This window comes from Euprymna scolopes, chromosome 13 (genome assembly GCF_053919585.1).
Source record: "Euprymna scolopes isolate OS-2025 chromosome 13, ASM5391958v1, whole genome shotgun sequence".
In the NCBI taxonomy this organism is placed as follows: Eukaryota; Metazoa; Mollusca; class Cephalopoda; order Sepiida; family Sepiolidae; genus Euprymna; species Euprymna scolopes.
The window spans coordinates 2,329,099-2,349,098 of NC_136494.1; the positions used below are offsets into that span (position 1 = coordinate 2,329,099).

Consider the following 20,000-nt stretch of genomic DNA (forward strand, 5'->3'; position numbering starts at 1 on the left):
GGTGAAGTGTTGATGAGGTGTTGATGAAGTGTTGGTGAGGTGGTGATGAAGTGTAGGTCAAGTGTTGATGAAGTGTTAGTAAGATGTTGATGAAGTGTTAATAAGGTGTTGGTGAAGTGTTGGTAAAGTTTTGATGAAGTGTTGGTAAAGTTTTGATGAAGTGTTGGTGAAGTGTTGGTGAGCTTTTGATGAAGTGTTGACGAAGTATTAATAAAGTGTTAGTGAGGTGTTGTTGAAATGTTGATGGCGTGTTGATGAGGTCTTGATGAGGTGTTCGTGAAGTGCTCGTGAAATGTTCGGGAAGTGTTGATGAAGTGTTAGTAAGGTGTTCATGAAGTGTTCGTGAAATGTTGATGAGGTGCTGGTGAGGTGAATTTTATTTTTAATTTCAACTTTAAAACTGGTGGCAATTATGTATCAAATATTTTAAGCAGAAAATTTGACAAAAAGAATACGGAAAGATTTTTAATAAAAAAAATGAGTAATATTAATCACAAGAAAATAAGAAACAAAAAAGATAATGTATAAATAAGGACCAAACATGCTTATTTCATGTAAACATTCGAGATTAAATAACCTGGAAAGGGTTGACATGTCATAAAACAAAACAAACAAACCAAACTCCATGTATAACTATTTAAAAATATAAAGAACTTGAAACGTATAATTTTCCCCCAAAATCGACATAAAATAACCTGGAAAGAGTTAACATACTGTAAAACAAAACAACCAAACCAAACACTAGGAATAAACATGACAAAATATGCAAAACTTGAAGCATATAATCTTTCCCTAAAATGATCGTGTACGACATGAAATAACCCGAAAAGGGTTGATGAGCCAGAAAACAACCCAACCCTAATCAGAAAAATTCGCAAGCGTTCAACTTGTCTTAAAAACATTATTAATTACTCTATAATTACATTAAAATTAATTACTCTAAAATTACAATAAAGAGATGCGTCTTCTTTGTTCGGTGTAAAAAAATCGATATTTTCGATATTTCTTTTGGAAGAAAGGTTTGCAAATATTTAATCTTTAAATTAACATTTTTTTAAAGAATAAATTTTTAAATTGAAGATTAATATTTATTTGATATGGAATTGCATGTAACCAGAGATCAAAACGTCCGTGCTCAAAACGTCACTCATTTAACGTGATAGCAAACATATTCTTTTCTATATATAAAGTATCTTCAGTTGCATACTTCGTTAAAACTTAGGACAACAGAAAAAAACTAAAAATGCGATCGAAGTAGCAATTTGCATATTGCTTTTCAAAATGGCATATCATTAGTTAACTATTGGTTTCTACTGGATTTTTTTTTTCAAATTCAAATGGTTCGCCAAGTTTGGTCAGCTTTCGTGCGAGATGCGGGGAATCATTGGAATGGGCCAACTTAACCGATCCGGGGTGAATGCCGCCTTTAAGATGAGACAAGAAGACAAAATCGACGTTTGTTTAATGTGGCCATTACACTAAAGCTGTGTCGTTACACTTCAAACCTCTCGAATCCACACGCCATCTGGCAGCTTTGCAAAGGAACAAACAAATACAAAAGGAAATAAAAGAACCATCCTTTCTTTGTTGTTTTGTGCAAATGAAACGCATTTATTTGTGGTTCTTTCAAAACAACGCATTTCATTATTTTGCACAATTCTTTTCGCACACATGTGCTTCTTAAAAGTCTTTCTCCTAACCACCTTGTGCTGGCCGTTAGTCAGTATTTTTTCGCCCTCAACTACACACGTCTATCTTTCACGGATGCACTTTGCTTCTCACCTCGACCACGTGGTGCATTTTTCTCTCCTTTTCTTGTGATGCAAGCTCGAGCACACTCGCTAATTTGCATACGTACTTTAACATCTGCTGCTGCTAATATTTTCGTTAGCCAGTTATCCTTCTGCTGCTGCTGCTAATTCTCTCATACGCACCCATAGCGCTCTGTCACACTTGTAATCATTTTAATATAACGCACAGTTCGACTTGCGAATCAATTTTTATATTGTAGATTAAGGCTGGGCAGTTTGTTAACAAATGTTTATTATTATTATTATTATTATTATTATTATTATTATTATTATTATTATTATTATTATTATTTCTTAATTTTCGTGGGCAAAACTAGTGCACGGGCCCTAATCTATATGTCTACTATTATATAAAAAGAACTTTGGGTCTGTGTATCTTGTGTGTTCGTTTCCTATGGACCAGAAAACGGCTGGGTTGATTTTTCTGAAATTTCACACGACGTTACCTTATGTGCCTGGCAGTTTTCTTAGATTTTGTGTCGGAATGTCTTCGATAATTATCGATAATCGATAATCGAAATCATCCGATGAAAGAAGGAACACGTGATTTTCACTAAAATTAACATATTACATGGCTTAGCATCACAAGTGCATTTAAGAAGTTTTATTACCACATAAGTCGAAAGGGTAACATATGAAATAAACAGTAGGTTCTTTGATATGACAGGGGCGCATTCAAAATGAATGTTTCTATTTAAGGCACAATTTCACAATGATACTCGATTTTTTTTTAAACTTTAATTCCAACCATTATCATCACACAAACAGTAAGGCCAGGCATATAAAATCAATAGTAGGTTCTTTGATATGACAAGGGCGCGTTCGAAATAAATGTTTCTGTTTAGTGCACAATTGAAGCATGATACTTGACTTTTGCATTTTAAACAATAAATAATTAATAAAATCAACTGTGGTTCTCAACAGTGCAATATAGACTACAATATGGTATGAACTTTAGTCATTGTGGGAGGCATGTGACACTTCCTCCAGGTGCGATGGGTAATCAAGTAGAGCAGGTAATCGATCGATATAATTGAAAAAAAAGGGCTATTTAATCGATTTCGATGATGATAAAAATATTGGGAGTATGAAATATTCGTTGAGCCTCATTCACTTCCGGACAATGTCAGCTAACCCTGCTAGTATACATTCTGCAGACATCGACACTTTATGTAAGGACACGGTTATTAAAACAAGCCAATATACGTAGAGCGCAAACAGAAACTGCGTCCGCTCAACCAGCAACAAGAGTCATGCAGTTTTGTTTGTGAGAGCAGGGCTGGCCTTGTGTCACACATGCGGTTCGAACATTGACAACAGAGTACAACAGGGTGGATTTATTTTCTTCATGCGCCGAACACGACGAGAGAGTCCATTATATATATATATATATATATATATATATATATATATATATATATATATATATATATATATAGTAAGTTATAAAATATATATGGCGATTAAGCTACACTGAATATTCCGCGTTTCATCCACTCTAGGACTCTTCAGGCTTATGCGCGAATTTTGCATAAGCCTGACGAGTCCTAGAGTGGATGAAACGCGGAATATTCAGTGTAGCTTAATCGCCATATATATTTTATAACTTACTAACTAGCTCTACCTACGTATTGAGCACTTTTGAAATAAATACTTAAAGTTTACGCATAAATTTATACTTTCGTATATTAATTTTATGTGAGTAAATTAAGTAGTTATATATATATATATATATATATATATATATATATATATATATATATATATATATATATATATATATATATATATACAATATGCACGCGCAGGGAAAAGATGACGAAATGTATTTATGTATGACATGAAAAGAAACTGGAATCTTAGGAAGAGTTCTATCATTCCAATAATTATAGGAGAAACTGTACTCATGAACAAATGCCCAAAACTATCTAGCAAAGATGATGGAGTGTTACTAAGGTGTTGGTGAAGTGTTAGTGAAGAAATTGATATACTGATGGTGAAGAAAGAGATATACCTGATGAACCAAGTGCAAGAGAGGGTAAGAATCTTACATGGAACGCTCAGTTGGATGATATGAGATAGCGGATGAATGCTTGGTATCCGGTAGGATGCCTCATCCTCAGCTTGAACCAACTGATTAGAAAATCATAAAAAATACACACACACACACACACACACACACACACACACACACACATATATATATATATATATATATACACACACATATATATATAAGTAAATTTATTCATATCAATATTACGAATTTTTAACTTGTAAATCATTTATCGATCAATTTTATTGATTGGCTTTTGTCATTTGACGATATCTGAATCGTGTGATAAACGTCATTTGCTTTTCATCCTTTTAAAATTTTAAATCCAATTTACAAACATTTTCAAAGTTGTAAAACTTTTATGTGAACCTACAATTCTACAGCATTCTTACACGTCTATTTTATAGTTATTTCATTTGAAAAATTTCTTGGAATGAACAAAATATTTCGTTATATTTTTTGAACATTTAATGAATTAATAAGTAATGCAAATTTTAAATTTTTTCTCCATTTCATTTTGTCTTATATATATATATATATATATATATATATATATATATATATATTACTTGTTTATTGCTATATAAACATGCTCACATCCCGCTGCTACAAATAGCCACTTGTTTCAATCAAACAACAGATATCATCAGGCAGCGACTTGACTATTCCAAAGTTCAATGAATGTTTCATTGAACTTTTGAATAGTCAAGTCGCTGCCTGATGATATCTGTTGTTTGATTGAAACAAGTGGCTATTTGTAGCAGCGGGATGTGAGCATGTTTATATAACAATAAACAAGTATTATCAGCTCTTTTTATTGAGCACTATCTAACAACCTCGTTGAATTCATTAGTCCATTACTTTTGAATATAAAAAAAAACCCGAGTATATATATATATATATATATATATATATATATATATATATATATATATATATATATATATATATATATATGTGTGTGTGTGTGTGTGTGTGTGTGTGTGTGTGTGTAATTTTGGAAAACTATTTTTTTTTCAATAATATTTAACTCTTTGTGTACATCATTCTTTTTTTGTTTAAAAGCTCAATGTATGTTAAATATAAGAACAGAGCTTATATAAAAGAATAACAGTTAAAGTTACATTCCCAGATCCTAATATTTATTTTTTCATGAAAAACAGATCCTCCAGCATAGTAACACTTCGGTACATTTTTTACAGATCTGTTTCGTTATGAAGAAACAAACGGTTACTATTATGTCAATATCGCCTCTTTTCGTACATATACTCTTCAGAAAAAATAGAAATTATTTGCTTAAATAGAAAAATGCATGATATTATAATGCTGTATGAAAAGTAAATACTTTGATCTTGGTATGTAACTATATTATTATCATATATATATATATATATTTTTTATATTATTATTATTATCATATATATATATATTTATACATATTTGTGTGTGTGTATATACATACGTATATAATTGTGTGCGTGCGGGCTATCTTCTTTATTTGTATTCTTATTTATGGGGCCTAATCCACTGTGAAAGAAAGGAATGTCTCTCTTGGAAAGGGTTGACAAATGTGAATGCGAAGAAAGACTTTTTTTAAAACAACATTTTATTTTTTACATATATATATATATTTCACTACACCGATGAAGACTGAAGGATCGGTCGAAATTATGTACTTGTAAAAAAAGTTTTTAATTTGTTTTCATAATATTATTTTGTATTCCTACACGTCACCAATTGAAAACGAATAAAGAAAAGTTATAAGCTTTTATAGTTTTCGTATTCTTTTTTGTACATTTCCATTCATATATATATATATATATATATATATATATATATATATATATATATATGTATATATATATGTATATATATGTGTATATATGTATATATATGTATATATACATATATATTTAATTATTATAGTAAAAAAATAATTATATATATAACTGAGAACTTTAGCAAGGCTTAACATAGACATATCAAAGCTACATTGACAAGGATGGCCATAGAACCTCTCTATCTCCCCACGTTTTTGATTGGTATCTAATTTTGTATTGTTAAATTTGTTTTTGCGAAATAAAATATAATAATCAGATTCGGAGAGCGTTCCAATTCCGCAATGCAAACATTCGTTAAATTTGTCGCGCGATTCCAATGATACCGAAAACCGAAATCCATTTCAGACGAAAACCATTGATTCAAGTAATCGATAGTTTATTAATCTAGAATTTATTAAAAAAAGATACTTCATTTCTTTAAAATAATTGTTGATTTGAATACTTGCAGTTGTGCAGCCGCGTATTTATATAGTTACATTCCGAGTTTAGAAAACTTTTTTTACGGTTAGGATTGATACGCTAAATTATTTAGATTATTTCGACTAGGACGATTCCAATATTTTATTTCTGATTCCACTACAATTACCGATTCTGATTTTTATAAAACCTGTACATAATTATAAAGTTGTTGATTTTATATTCATTTTTTTTTAAAATTGTTTTCGGGTTATTATAAAAACCTATGTAATAAATGCACATTTTTTTCGCAAACATAAAAATACACTTGTTGATTGGAGGGGTGGGGGGAGTAATCTATTGATTTTAGTTTTATTGGTAGTTTAAAATCAATACATATTTATTATTTTATCATAAATATTGACAATTGTAAATTAAGTTTAAAAAATAACAATAAAATGAAATGTTTTGAGGAAAAAGATACAAATTCTTCTGACCCGATACCTCCAAAAAGTTCCGATTTTTCGGATTCCCGATTCTGATTAATCGTTCCAACAAATAAACTTATTTTTGCCTGGGAGCAAATAGTAGTATCTGTTCTGATACTAGACTTCATGTTTTTTGTTTTCGGTCAGTGAAGGAAAAAATCTTTCTCCACTGAGGTAAGTTTTATCTTTCATCCCAATCTAAGGTACCTCATTTGGGGGAACCAGATTTTTACCCACGTTAAACGCAATTTTGTTTTTAACTCCACCATCGTGGGGAGTGAATAAATAGGGAAGCTTCTATTCTCCGTTATTCACAACGTTTCGGCCGATGTAATCTCCGACTTTCTTCAGGTGCATCTTTTCGAACTTGAAAACCTTATAGCCGAACTTGTGAAAATTCCGTACAATTTTGCGAGTTTGACCTAAAGTCTTCCAAGATATACAATCATGTCTCTCTAGAAATGATTTTTATTTTAATTTAATAATAAACAAACATTTAATAAAGTATGTTTTATGTTTTTTAGTATTGGATCATTATCAAGGTGAAGAACCACTCTTTGTTTTTTTACACAGTGATCACCACTTATCAAGGCCCGGGAGCCACTCAGGGATAAGGGTTATTGTAAGTACACCAGTGTGGAGATCTGAAGAAGTGTCTACTTAAAAGGGCGGTCCACCAGAAATTTGTTAACATTGGACTTGAAGACATCCAAGTTGTAGTCCGGTGGGAAGCAGGCAGACGGAACAGAGTTCCACAGGCATACATTTCTAAGAAAGAAGCTTTGTTCATGGAATCCGCGTTTTGATTAAGGCACAGATATAGAGCGGGGGAAATTTTTCACAGTGGATTCAGCTAGACGGGTGTTTTTCGTGAAAGATTGGCGAGGGGGGACCAGAGATTGGAGTTCAGACGAGCACCTGCCATGGAAATAACGATAAAGCAAGGATAGGCTCGCAACGTCTCTTCTGTGGGAGAGAGGTTGCAGGGTAGAGAAAAGGGCATCCCCCACTAAGCCACGAAGTCTATTTTGTACTCTGTCAAGGCAGGATAGGCTGTTTTTAGCAGCTCCTGCCCAGATATGGCAACAGTATTCCATCCTTGGATAAGAGGATAAGAGTTAATGAGGCGGAATGATTGTTCCTATTTACTTGCATGCCCACGAGGGCAGAGTTAGACACAAGGTCGGTTTTTAATATGGAGAAAATCCAGTTACCCAAAAAAAGGGCACTCTAGGTAGGAACAAAAATAAAAAATTATCTCAGTCATGAAGGATTTATCTTCCACTGACCAAATACAGGAAAGGTGAAGTACAACACCAGAACAGATAGTACACAGCAATATTTGTGATTGTTGGTATTTATTTGTTTCTACACGAAATCAAAATGTGACACAAGGGAGTTTTAAATGTGGGTAAAATCAGCGCCCCAAAAGAAGGGCAAAAGGATCACTCTCGCAGTATAGAGGGTTTCCCCTCCATTGACCAAGTACAAGTTAACTTAAGTGTAGCATCAGAACAAATACTACACTGTGATCTTTGTTATATAATTTATTGCGTGAATAAATTTTTACAATGTGTAATTAGAAATAATAGCAAACAACAAATTTAGGCATAAGGTTCTCTAAGAATTGGGAAGGGAAGGGCACAGGGTCTTTGTAACTAAAGTTATTTTTAAAAACTTGGAAACTTACTCTTGACTGACAACATTTACCACAATACCACATTCACTCTGTGGAGTCTAATCTAAATAATAAATCCCCAGTGTTTGAAAAAGATGAGGAACATTATGGGTGTACTAAAATTGCTGATTGGCGAGCACTGCGTTTGATTAATGCTGCGATAGTTTATACAAATAATTTATTGACATTGAATTGCAATACAACCAAGTTATAATATGCAGAGAAACAGCGCCATCGTATTGTGTTCCGCAAGCGTGGAGCCCTTGCAAAGAAACTGCACATGAGAATGCTGCCTGACGCGATGTATTTTTCAATTCAATTTAATTCAGTTTATTTGACAAAAATAAATAAATAAAATAAAAAATAAATAAATAAAACAATCACGTTTCAATTGCCACGTAGGAAAAGGAAGAAGATACCGTACTTGAGCACCTGTTCAAATTCATTTTGAATTGCCACATTGTTGGTGCATTCATTATTTTTCTTGACAGTCTATTAAAAGATTTAAGGGGTATTTAGTTCCCTACCACTGTAAAAAGTTAGACAACAGGGTTCGAAAAGTGGGATTGAAAAATCAACTCCCCAGAGTAGAGGCACTCTGATCTGCAAAAAGTGTCTGGACAGCCCCGTCGGTATTACCCGGTGAGGGCGCCTCAGGCGATTGACAATAAATTAGCCCCTTCTCAAAGAGAGGCTGGACCTCCTAGAACTGCACGGAATCAACAGGGTCTGAATCATTACAAGAATGGTCTCATCTCTGTTGATCTTAAATTTTGATCACCCTCCACTGGTTCATTCGAACTCGAGGGCTGAATAATTTCTTGTAGTGTCCGCGTAAGACTGTCTCTGGTGCGGGAATGAATAATAGATACCGAGATATATCATAATGATCATTGATGAGATTGTAAGCCAAAGAGAGATCACGGCTTTATTCTCAGCGATCAAAAGAGAAAAAGTTAATTGAAAATACATCAGAAAATTCTTATTTTTATTCTTATTTTTTTTATCTATGTGCAACAAAATACATGTCACAATATCAAGATAACAATCTCAAATAGAAGAATAAGCGGTCGTAAAAAATCTAGCGAGCAAAATCAAAAATTTCTTCACTTTAATCAAATTTATTTGGCAAAAAACACCCAACACCAAAACAAAAAACACAAACGCTTCAATTTTCATGCAGAGAAAGAGTAATAGAAATTTAGACGACACAGTAGCCGAGCACCTGTCCAAATTCACCTGACGCATTTATTACACCTCCTGGAAGTCTATTCAGGGATCTTGATTTAGAACGTGATCTTCCCTAGTTCGACAGTGAAATAGTTTCTTGTAGTGTCCGCGTAGACCTCGAAGCCAAAATCACCAGAGTTTGTCCATTCATTTCTGAAATGAAATTTTCCCCTCGACTTCAGCATGATGCTAGTCCTGTGAAGTTCTCAGAAGTACACCCTCTCAGACTTTTCTTTCCCTCTAGAGAAGGTGTTAGTTTAAGTTTATTGCTAATCGCCTGATACGCCCAAACCAGAGAATGCCGACGAGATACCCAGGCATTTTTTGCAGGCCAGGGTGCTTCTTATCTAGGCCGCCATCTCTTCAATCCCACTTTGCCAACCCATGTGTCACATCTTCATGCCGTGGGAGGGAGATAAATAACGATATCTGTCTATTGTAGGTGCGAATAATAATAATAATAATAATAATAATAATAATAATAATATTATTATCTGTCTATCTATCTATCTATCTATCTATATATATATATATATATATATATATATATATATATATATATATATATATATATATAATATTGCGAATTACTTCTGTATCCAGTTCTGGCTGACGTAACAAGGACATGCTACCCCCGTGAAGTAAATAAAGGGTTCCGTTCGAAATTCTCGAGTTCGACAGAAACACTCCCGAGTTCAAGAAGACACACCTGAAGAAGGTCGGAGGTTATATCGACCGAAACGTTGTAGAAAATCACACTCAAGATGAGAACAGTAGTCCGATGAATCCAAATAATATGATTTTTTTTTATTGAACTTATTTTCTCGAGTGTTACGTTAGAACAAGAAAAAATGGCTGATATGAGACGGTCATCTGTCACGGTGACATTTATTGCGTTCCTACCAATATTTTCTTTCAATTTTAATTTTTAATGATTTTCGATATTTCCCCGATTAATCGTTTCCTATCAGCCATTTTGGTCTTGTTTTAACTCAACACTTACTATTACTACAGTTTCGAAATAAGTAAACACTTTAAAATAAGTAAAACCGCATAACACCTATCCAAATATGTAGCATAGTACTTTATCTTACGTTTGGATATATTTGTGTTATATACATGAATACGATAACGTGTGAGTTATTTGTGAGTCACGCTTACATCTTTTTCTTTCGAGTGACTGTTGTTTCATTGTTATGACCTTCCATTTCTCGTAATAAATAATTTAACTAAAATATTCATCATTAATTTTGGTTTCAATTTCGATTATACCTGATGGAACTCAATATATATATATATATATATATATATATATATATATATATATATACATATATATATATACATACATATATATACATGCATATATATACATACATGCATATATACATACATACTTACATACATGCATATATATACATACACACATGTATATACAGATATATACATACGTATATATATATATATATATATATATATATATATATATATACATATATTCTTCATAAGTTTTGGTTTCTGTTTCGATTCAAGCTGATGCACCCAAGTCATATGGATATACTGTTTATTTTTGAAATCGCAACTTTGTAATATATGAGAATCGATAGAACATTAACTCTATAATAATATATACGAAAGCTACAAGAATTAAAATATCATATTTATTCGCATTTTACAACCAGGCTACGCCGGTCGTTCCTGCCAGCTTGGATTAATACTTTTGCAATTTTAACAAAAGAGCTACAATAATATCAGGGCGTCTCCATTTACGCTGACCATCCACAGAATGCCAACATTAAAATACCACATATGAACGAGTCCCCTGTGAAATTCCACAGGTTCCGCTAGTTAAACATTTTTTTTTACTAAGTGGCCATCAGTTATCAAGGCTTAAACGCTATTCGAGGATAAAAGTTAAATGAGGATCAGGTGACCGGTGTAACAACACCATGATGATTGGTAATGATGCTGGATGCCGATTATTTAATAGAACAGATTTACAAGATTTGTTTACATTGGACTTGAAAACAACCATGTTGTAGTCAGCTGGGTAGCAACCTTGCGGTATTTTGTTCCATGGACGAATAGTTCTAGGAAAGAAACTTTGCCCATGGAAGTTCCGTTTACTTTTAGGCACAGAGAGGGGCAAAAAGAAACTATCGACAGTGGTTGTAGTTAGACGAGGTTTTGTTTTGAATGTTTTACGGGTGGTGGTCATTGATTGAATCTCATTCGCGCACCTTTCATGCAAATAAGGATCGAGCAGAGATCGCCTGGATATAGCAAAAACAGAACGAAATTATTTGTGACGAAACACGTAAAAAACATCCTTTTCCGGTTCTCCTGTAAGAGACCTCTCCCTGAACTATTTTCAAATTTTCTCGTTCACATGCACCTATTCCAAATTTGTAGCAGCGGGTCGATATCAGTGAACTTTTTTCTACCAAAGTAGCCGTTAACATTTTTTTGATTATTCTAGCAAATTACCTAACAATTTAATAAAGAAAAAGCTTTTTAAATTTAGTCATCAACTGCTAAAAATTATTGCACAATAAAAAATAATTCAATTAAAACAAAAAAATCATTTTTCTTATTTCAAATTATTTAATCAAGTAAAAATGCCATTTTTTATTTTTACTTGATTACTGAATTTAAAAAAAGTTATTTTTAAATTAAATTCAGTTTATGGAATTTTTATTTGATTAAATAATTCGAAACAGGAAAAAAATAGTTTTTGTTTTAATTAAATTATTTTTATTGCGTAATAATTTATATCAGTCTAAAATATGTTAAACATTTTAAAAAACATTGTTAATGACCGTTTTGGTAGAAAAAAAAAGTCCGCGTATGTCAGCCCGCTGTTACGAATTCGGAACAGGTACATGTGAGAAAAAAAAAATTGAAAGTAGTTCAGTGAGACATCTCCTACAGCAGAACCTTTCTTCCTTCTAGCCAGGAACAAAATGTAATATATGTTCTCATACTACAAATATATATTTTTTAATACGGCTAAAAAATAAATAACATAGCACCAGCATTTATTAAATACTAGAACGTTGACCTGACGTTGCCCGGGATTGAATGATTATCAACTTATGTTTCACACTCCCATATTTTTATTGTCAGCAAAGTCGGTCAAATCTCCCACTTTTTCAATCAAATCGATTGATTGCCTGTTCTAATTAGGGACTCATCACAGGGCACCGGAATGAAGCTTCACATGCGTCCGGCAGTGACTAGTCCACAATACATTGTAGTCTACATTGCACTGTAGAGAACCTACTTTTTTATATATAATGGTTGAATTAAAGTTTAAAATGCAAAAGTCAAGTATCATGCTCCAATTGTGCTCTAAACAGAAACATTCATTTCGAATACACACCTGTCATCTTAAAGAACCTGCTGTTGATTTTATATGTCGGGATTTTCAGCTTGTGTGGTAATAAAACTCCTCAAATTTGTGATGTTAGGCTGTGTAAGGTGTTAACTTTGATCAAAATCATCTATTCCTTTTTTCATTGGATTATTTCGATTATCGATTATCGATATTATTGAAAACATTTCGATAAACCTATCTTTAAAAAATCTACCAGGCGTATATAGTACTTTGGTGTTAAATTTCATACAAATCGATCTAGTCGTTTTCGAGTCCATAGGGAACGAACTCACATATACACAAAGTTCCTTTTATATAAAAGCAGAGATAGAGATATAATTCCAAACTTATGATTGAATTGTATTACAACACATCCGTTTTTTTTGTTGTATTTTTTTTTTTTGGATGTGAATTTATAGTTTGTATCTTTTCGACTGATTTTCCCTTCTTAGATGTTCTTGTCACGTTTCGGTTGCGGTCCTGGATATGACCTCAAACTGTATCGGATGGTGAGAACCCAGCTTGCGGGCTTTGGGGAATGTGGAGCCACCCTTTAATTACCATTGCTCCCAGGTCCACTCTGACCCGGAGTGGTAGTACCTGTTAGGGTCCCAACTATGGGTTAAATAGAAACCGACTTGAAAAAAATAAATATATTCTATTAAAAAATTGTTCTTCAACATCACTGGATTCGGCATTAAATAACCTGAAACGGGTTGATACGCCGCATAACAAAAACAACTAACCAACCAACCAACAGCGTTTCGGTTGCATATTGTCGGACTCTGGAATCTGTATAGAATTTCAAACGGAAACTTTTATTTAACCCACCGAGGTAGCTTGATTTCGTTCGGTCAGTCAGACATAATTCTTTAGTAATTCGTAATTATATTCTTAGGATCACCTGCACTAACAATTGAAACGTCAACCTCTAGAAGTGTCCCTCAGAATTTTTATCCGTTCCGAGTCTAGGTGGACAATCCTGGTAAGAATTTTAGGAGGATGTGTCTAAAGCTTCTAAAACTCATACTAGAATTGTTCGTATATAATCGTGGCACCACGGATAAAAGTGGTAAGCGACAGTTTTTTTTAAGTTAAAGCTGCAATCCTTAATACAGATATTACATAGAATACAACTACGAATTATTTATTTAAAAACTAAATAAACAGCATTGTATATTTCATGGTTTCATTGACAGAGGCCAAATTTATTGTTTAGAAAAAAAAAGACCTTGTAATCGAGCGCTTCATTTTATATAAATGTCTTACGCACACACACACACACACACACACACACACATATATACATAAACACGCATACATAAACACATATAAATATAACAGTATATGTATGTGTGTCTGTGTGTAAATATTTAACCGATAAACTCTTAAACTACTCGTCACATAACAGTGACATTAACAGGAAATATTAATCATATATCAATTATGGTTTATGGATTTGCATACCAGTAGATATATTGCATTTCATTATTGTGAAGTGTATATATATATATATATATATATTTATATATATATACATATATATATATATATATATATATATATATATATATATATATATATATATATAATATAAAGCTGAACGTGTGTGTGTGTGTCTGGTTACGAATATGCTCCGATATGGTTGACTATTATAGAAAATTGATCACATATAATGATAGAAGATGTATCGAGACACAGGAATGGGTATGTTTGATCTGGCATAATGATGATTCATTAAAATTCTGTGTTCTGCGTACACGCCTGGTCCACAAAGTATGGAAATAAAATATTTAAAAATTTTAAAAAAATGTTTACAAGTGTTTTTGATATAGATGTACATAATAATACTTTGATAAGTATGTTTTATCTTAAATAGGGATGGTATAATAAAATTGTGGGGTCTTCGTTCGCGCCTGGGCTCCATAGATGGGAATAGGCACAAACTTTAATAAAGACTTTTCATATCTATCTGCGTAAGTATACTTTGATAATTATGTTTCATTTTGAAGAAATATGGTATAATAAAATTTTGTGGTGTTCGTTCGCGCCTTACCTTCATAGAATGGAAATATGTCACAAAGTTTAACAAGGTTATTAATATAGATCCACAGAATATTGTGATAAGTGTTTCAGTGTGAACAGGTATGGTATAATAAATTATGGGGTTTATCTATTTTATTTTTACTTTCATCATATTTTGCTTTGGTTTTGATATTCTCAAATTCGAAGCTATCTCTTTACAACCCATCCTTTTCATAACCTATCATACGTTCATAAATCAGAGTCCATTTTCAGTAGGCTGTTTTTGAACCCAGTCAACGAAGGGTACTTTTGCTAGTATATATATATATATATATATATATATATATATATATATATATATATATATATATATATATGGGGGTTATATGTGTGTGTATGTGTGTGTTATTGTGCATTTCGCAGTATTTTTTCAATTAAGCAAACATTGTTAAAATATAAGATTTGTTTGATTAAAATTCTTCATGCATTAATATTTTTCTCAATAATCTTTTTCATTTGTTTTTTTTAATCAAAATAATGTATGTTTCGTGTGTATCACGAACGTTTTGGATTCTTTTAGGATGATGCTTAATGAGGCAAAATAATTATTCTCTGAAAAATGTGAAACACTATGAACCCGCTAACATTGATTAATGTCACGAACTGCATAGTCGTTAGTGAAAATTTAATCGCCATTGGATTTGAATACGACCAAGTTCTAATCAAGGAAGCAGTTCCGTAGCATTGTGTTCATACATCGTTAGGTTTAGTAAGGGAGATATTTACAGTTTTGGAAGGAGAATGAAGATATATCATTAAAAAAATAATCAGACATATTTAAATCCCATAAATACATTCGGTTCTTCTTTTCTTTCTTTTTTTTTTTTTACTTACGTTCACCCCAAACGTAGCTCATTGCCACTTGGACGTAAGAGGCTACTATTTGGTACCATGCCTAAGAAAGATTAACAAGATGTTGGTTTACATTACATTTAAACTTCTGCATATCAGTACAGTTAGGGAAACAGGTAGCAGGAAGGGAATTCCTGTCTAGCTGTTCAAAGGAAGAAACTATTAGAGTAGAAAGCTTTCTGGCATTAAGGGACCTCAACAGTGAAGGGGTGTGATTTTGTTGCTAAGCGAGTTTGCCGGAGAAAAGTACGTCGAGGGGGCACAAGTGCAATGAGTTCATCAGAACACATTCCATTAAAATACTTATAAAACAGGCACAGAGATGCAACATTGCGGTGATGGAACAGGGGCTGGAGCCTAGTTAACAAAGCGAGACCTATTAGATTGAAGACTATTTTGGGCCCTATCCAAGAAGGAGACATTAGTGGAAGATACACCAGCCCAGATGTGGCAACAATATTCAATGCATCTGCGAATGGTAGCTTTGTAAAAATACAGGATATTTTACGGTGTGACTAGTTTTCTAGTACGATAGAGGGAGCCCACCTTCCTTGCAGCAGCCTTCTCAATGTCATCAATGTATTTGTTCCAGTTCATATTTTCTGTGAATGTTAAGCCGAGGAGTTTGAAGGAAGAATTCTAAGGTAGGGTGTTATTTGTCATGGATATCGGTAGTTGGAGAAGCTTCTTGTAATTGTTAAAAGATACCATTTATTTAAATTATAATGTTTATTTTTGTTTCCAAGTCCATATTTTTAGAAAATTTCAATATGAGAAAATCATTTTTATAAAACGATAACAAAATCTATAACATGCATTCTGGTTGATTTAAATTCTGTATTAAATAAAAGATTTTCATGTTATTGTAATTTTATTTCAATAAATATTCGATTAATACTAATAAAAAAAATAATAACTCACATCGTCACGAGAAAAAGATGCACACACAAAAAACATGTGCTTGCCTTACAGTTTTATTTATACAAAAACGAAAACATAAAAAATAGCTATCGTTATAAATAATCTATTTAAATAAATGTTTTTTAAAACCGGATCTGTTTGCTGAATGCTGGCTGGCTTCTAACGTTAGAGGCGTATTATTTACCGTCTAGCCAGCAGGTCAGACACAAGAGCAAGTGTGGTTCTGGGAAATGGGTGCACTACGATAAGAACGCTTTGATTTATCAAAACATACATGATCAGCCTCGTCGGCATTCTCCGGTAAGGTCGTCCCTAGCGTTTTCCATCCATCCATAGCCTTGAGCCCCTAAGGGGCATAGGCCATCTACAACTTTGTAGATGCTTTTGTAGCGACTGAGTTCTTTTTACGGGGTGAGGGTGCTGGCCCCACGCCCGACCTTTCTAGAAGCCTTCCCAAATGGTCACCCATCTGGCACTGGCCAGGCTCAACATTGCTTAACTTCGGTGATCCGGCGAGAACCGGTGTGTCAACGTGATTGTGTCGTACCCCCTAGCGTTTTGCAAAACATTAATTCCTTCTCAGAGATAAGCGAGAGCCTGGAAGAGTTGACCTCTTAGGACCAAACAGAACGACACCTCAGCCTGACAGCAATGAAAACACTGCTGAACTGATTGTTGGGGACTTGACGTAATTAGTTACCCCAGTTAATGATTATTTTATTTATTTATATGATATTAATAGAAATTGTGTCCGTGTCGCTGTCAATTTCTTCCGTGTGTCACAATTTTTTTAAACGTAATAAATGTTTACCGAAATTTGTTTCCTTTCGAAATATCATAGAAATGAAACATTTTATTGCATTTTCACCTCAAGCAAGGCACAGTGCCATTTTGATGTAGGAGGCTACTATCTAGGACATAATTTGCAGTGATATTATGTAGGGAGTTGAGCAGCAAGATGCCATTACACTTGAACTTAGGATCCCTAGGGAAGAAACTATTAGAGTAGAAGGCTTTCTTACATCTAGGGATTTATACTCTGTAGGGGTGGGATTTTGCTGCTTTTCGGGTTATTCGGGAATATTTACGTTGAGAAGGCAGAAGAGCTTGTAGTTCGTCAGAGTATCTACCATTAAAATACTTGTAAAACAGGCAGAAGGATGCAACATTTCGTCGATGGGACAGAGGTCGAAGCCTAGTTGACAGTGCGGTTAGGTTGGCGACTCTCTTTTAAACCCTGTCTAAGAGTGAGAGACTAGTCGCAGATGCACCAGCCCAAATGTGACAGCAATACTCCATACATGGGCGAATGGTGGCCTTGTAGGAGTACAGGATGCTTTCTAGTACGGTAGAGAGAGCCAATCTGCTTTGCAGCAGCCTTGGCAATGCCCTCAATGTATCTGTGCCAACTACTGCATTAATCTTGAATAATAAATTTACAACAAATAAAGCGAATGACAAAATCAAAATCGAAACTGAAACCTTAAAATATTCAATCTGAGATCCAACAAACTGAGCTGTTTTTGTTTTTCTTGTAAATAAAGCTTAAAACATTACCTTCACAAAATAATTATAACTTGACGTCATGAACTCATGATTGAAGCCATGCTTCAAAACATGAATTTAAACGTTAGTGATGATAAATAAATATATCGGTAAACATTATGGATTGCGTTGGTAATTATTTTCACAATTTATTTTTCTTTCACTACATATTGGCGTTAAACACAATTTAATATTGAATATATATACTAGAATTATGGCCACTTGGCCTTTTGGCCAAGATCAAAGTGTTGTGTCTGTTCTCCAGATGCTTGCACTTCCATTTCTTGTTCTCTTTCAGTAGAGTAGAAATCCTTCACGACTGAGACAATTTTTATTTTTGTACTTTTTCTCCACGTAAAAAAAAAATCACTTCCTGGTGTCTATGGGGAGAAATTGTAAATAGGTATTAGAAGTATTGGCACGTAGGGGCCATAATTTTAGTTTTATAAATAAAAAAAGAAGTATATTTGTACTTACCTACGCATTCTTTGGCTTTATAATCGGTAGCCCGAGACCAGGGTAAGTCAAAATGGAAAGGTTTGCACCTGTCACACGAGGGGCCAGCCGTGTTATGTTGGCAATCGCAAACCGTTTGGCCCTCGGCATTCCTGCTGCACGATGATGCATGCCCATTACACTTGCACCGTCCGCCGACGGCTAAATTTGATAACGAGTAATAATAACTCTCCCTGGCGTTGGGTTCCTCAAGGTCCCCCAGGGTACTCAATTTGTTGAAAACAAACATGACGTCGGTAGCCGTGACCCAGTCCCAAAGGACCGGGCTGCTATCAAAATCGACCGGTCTGTTCTCCAGGGTACTGAACGCTACCCGGGCCCCTCCGGGTGTGTTGATGTTATTATGCACATTACTGCACAAGGCTTCTTGTTGGTTCGCTTTTGTAATGACAACCCCCGGTTTTTTAGCGTACATTCCTTCGCAGTCACTCGAATAATATTGGAAAGGGATCCACGTTTTTCCGAAGTCCATACTCTTGTAGATAGCCATTGAATCCGGACGAGCGGAGCAAAATTGCAGCAGGATATAGGTAAGCTCGTATTTTTTGCCGAGGGATAGTTTGAGGGTGACATTTTTCGGATACTGGACGAACGATTCCGACATCCAACAGGTGAGGTTATTCGAGTTGTTATTGTCCGTCAAGTATGACGACGGGTGTCTTCGTTTCGGGTGGCTAGCGTCGCATATGAAACAGTTTCGGACCACTTTGTTTTCTTTGTTTATCGACGATTTGCAGTACCGGCTCGGCGGCGTTCCGCACGTCGACGAGGCGACCACCTCTTTCCCATAGGCGATGTTGACAAACTCGGGTACGCACATCTTCGGCTCCCCGATAGCGTCGTAGCAAGGGTTAGAAGAGGAGTGTTGGCTGCTGTGCAAGTCAGACAAATCCTGGGCGACGCCGGTAGCCGCGTAAAAGCTCAAAAGTAATCCAAAGAACAAGACAAAGTGCTGTGAATTTGATAAAAAAGATAGTGGTGTGAAGCGGGTGGTCCCACGGGTACCCGTGGGGTTTTGATGGGTTACGAGACACGAGGGTGGCATTGTTGACGTGGATGTTAACTAGTTCCGTCACCGGAAAAACGGAAGGTTAAGAACTCCAGCATGCAGACGGAACTACAGGATATTTATAAAGAATCATTTAACTCGCATAACTACTTGGTTTCTTTAGAATACTTTATATTATTTAAATTATTCAATTATA

General features: G+C 34.2%; 1 protein-coding gene across 3 annotated transcripts in view; it reads right to left on the reverse strand.

Moving 5' to 3' along the window:
• The window catches only part of LOC145291918 (netrin-1-like), a 381,604-nt gene that overhangs the window by 360,331 nt on the left and 1,273 nt on the right, over positions 1–20,000 (reverse strand). For all 3 annotated transcript variants that reach the window (XM_080137764.1, XM_080137766.1, XM_080137765.1), the window contains exon 1: positions 18,757–20,000. This exon is cut by the window's right edge and continues 1,273 nt beyond it. In XM_080137764.1, the coding sequence (XP_079993890.1) occupies positions 18,757–19,840 (1,084 nt within the window). In that variant the 5' untranslated portion in view covers positions 19,841–20,000. The remainder of the gene's footprint in view (positions 1–18,756) is intronic.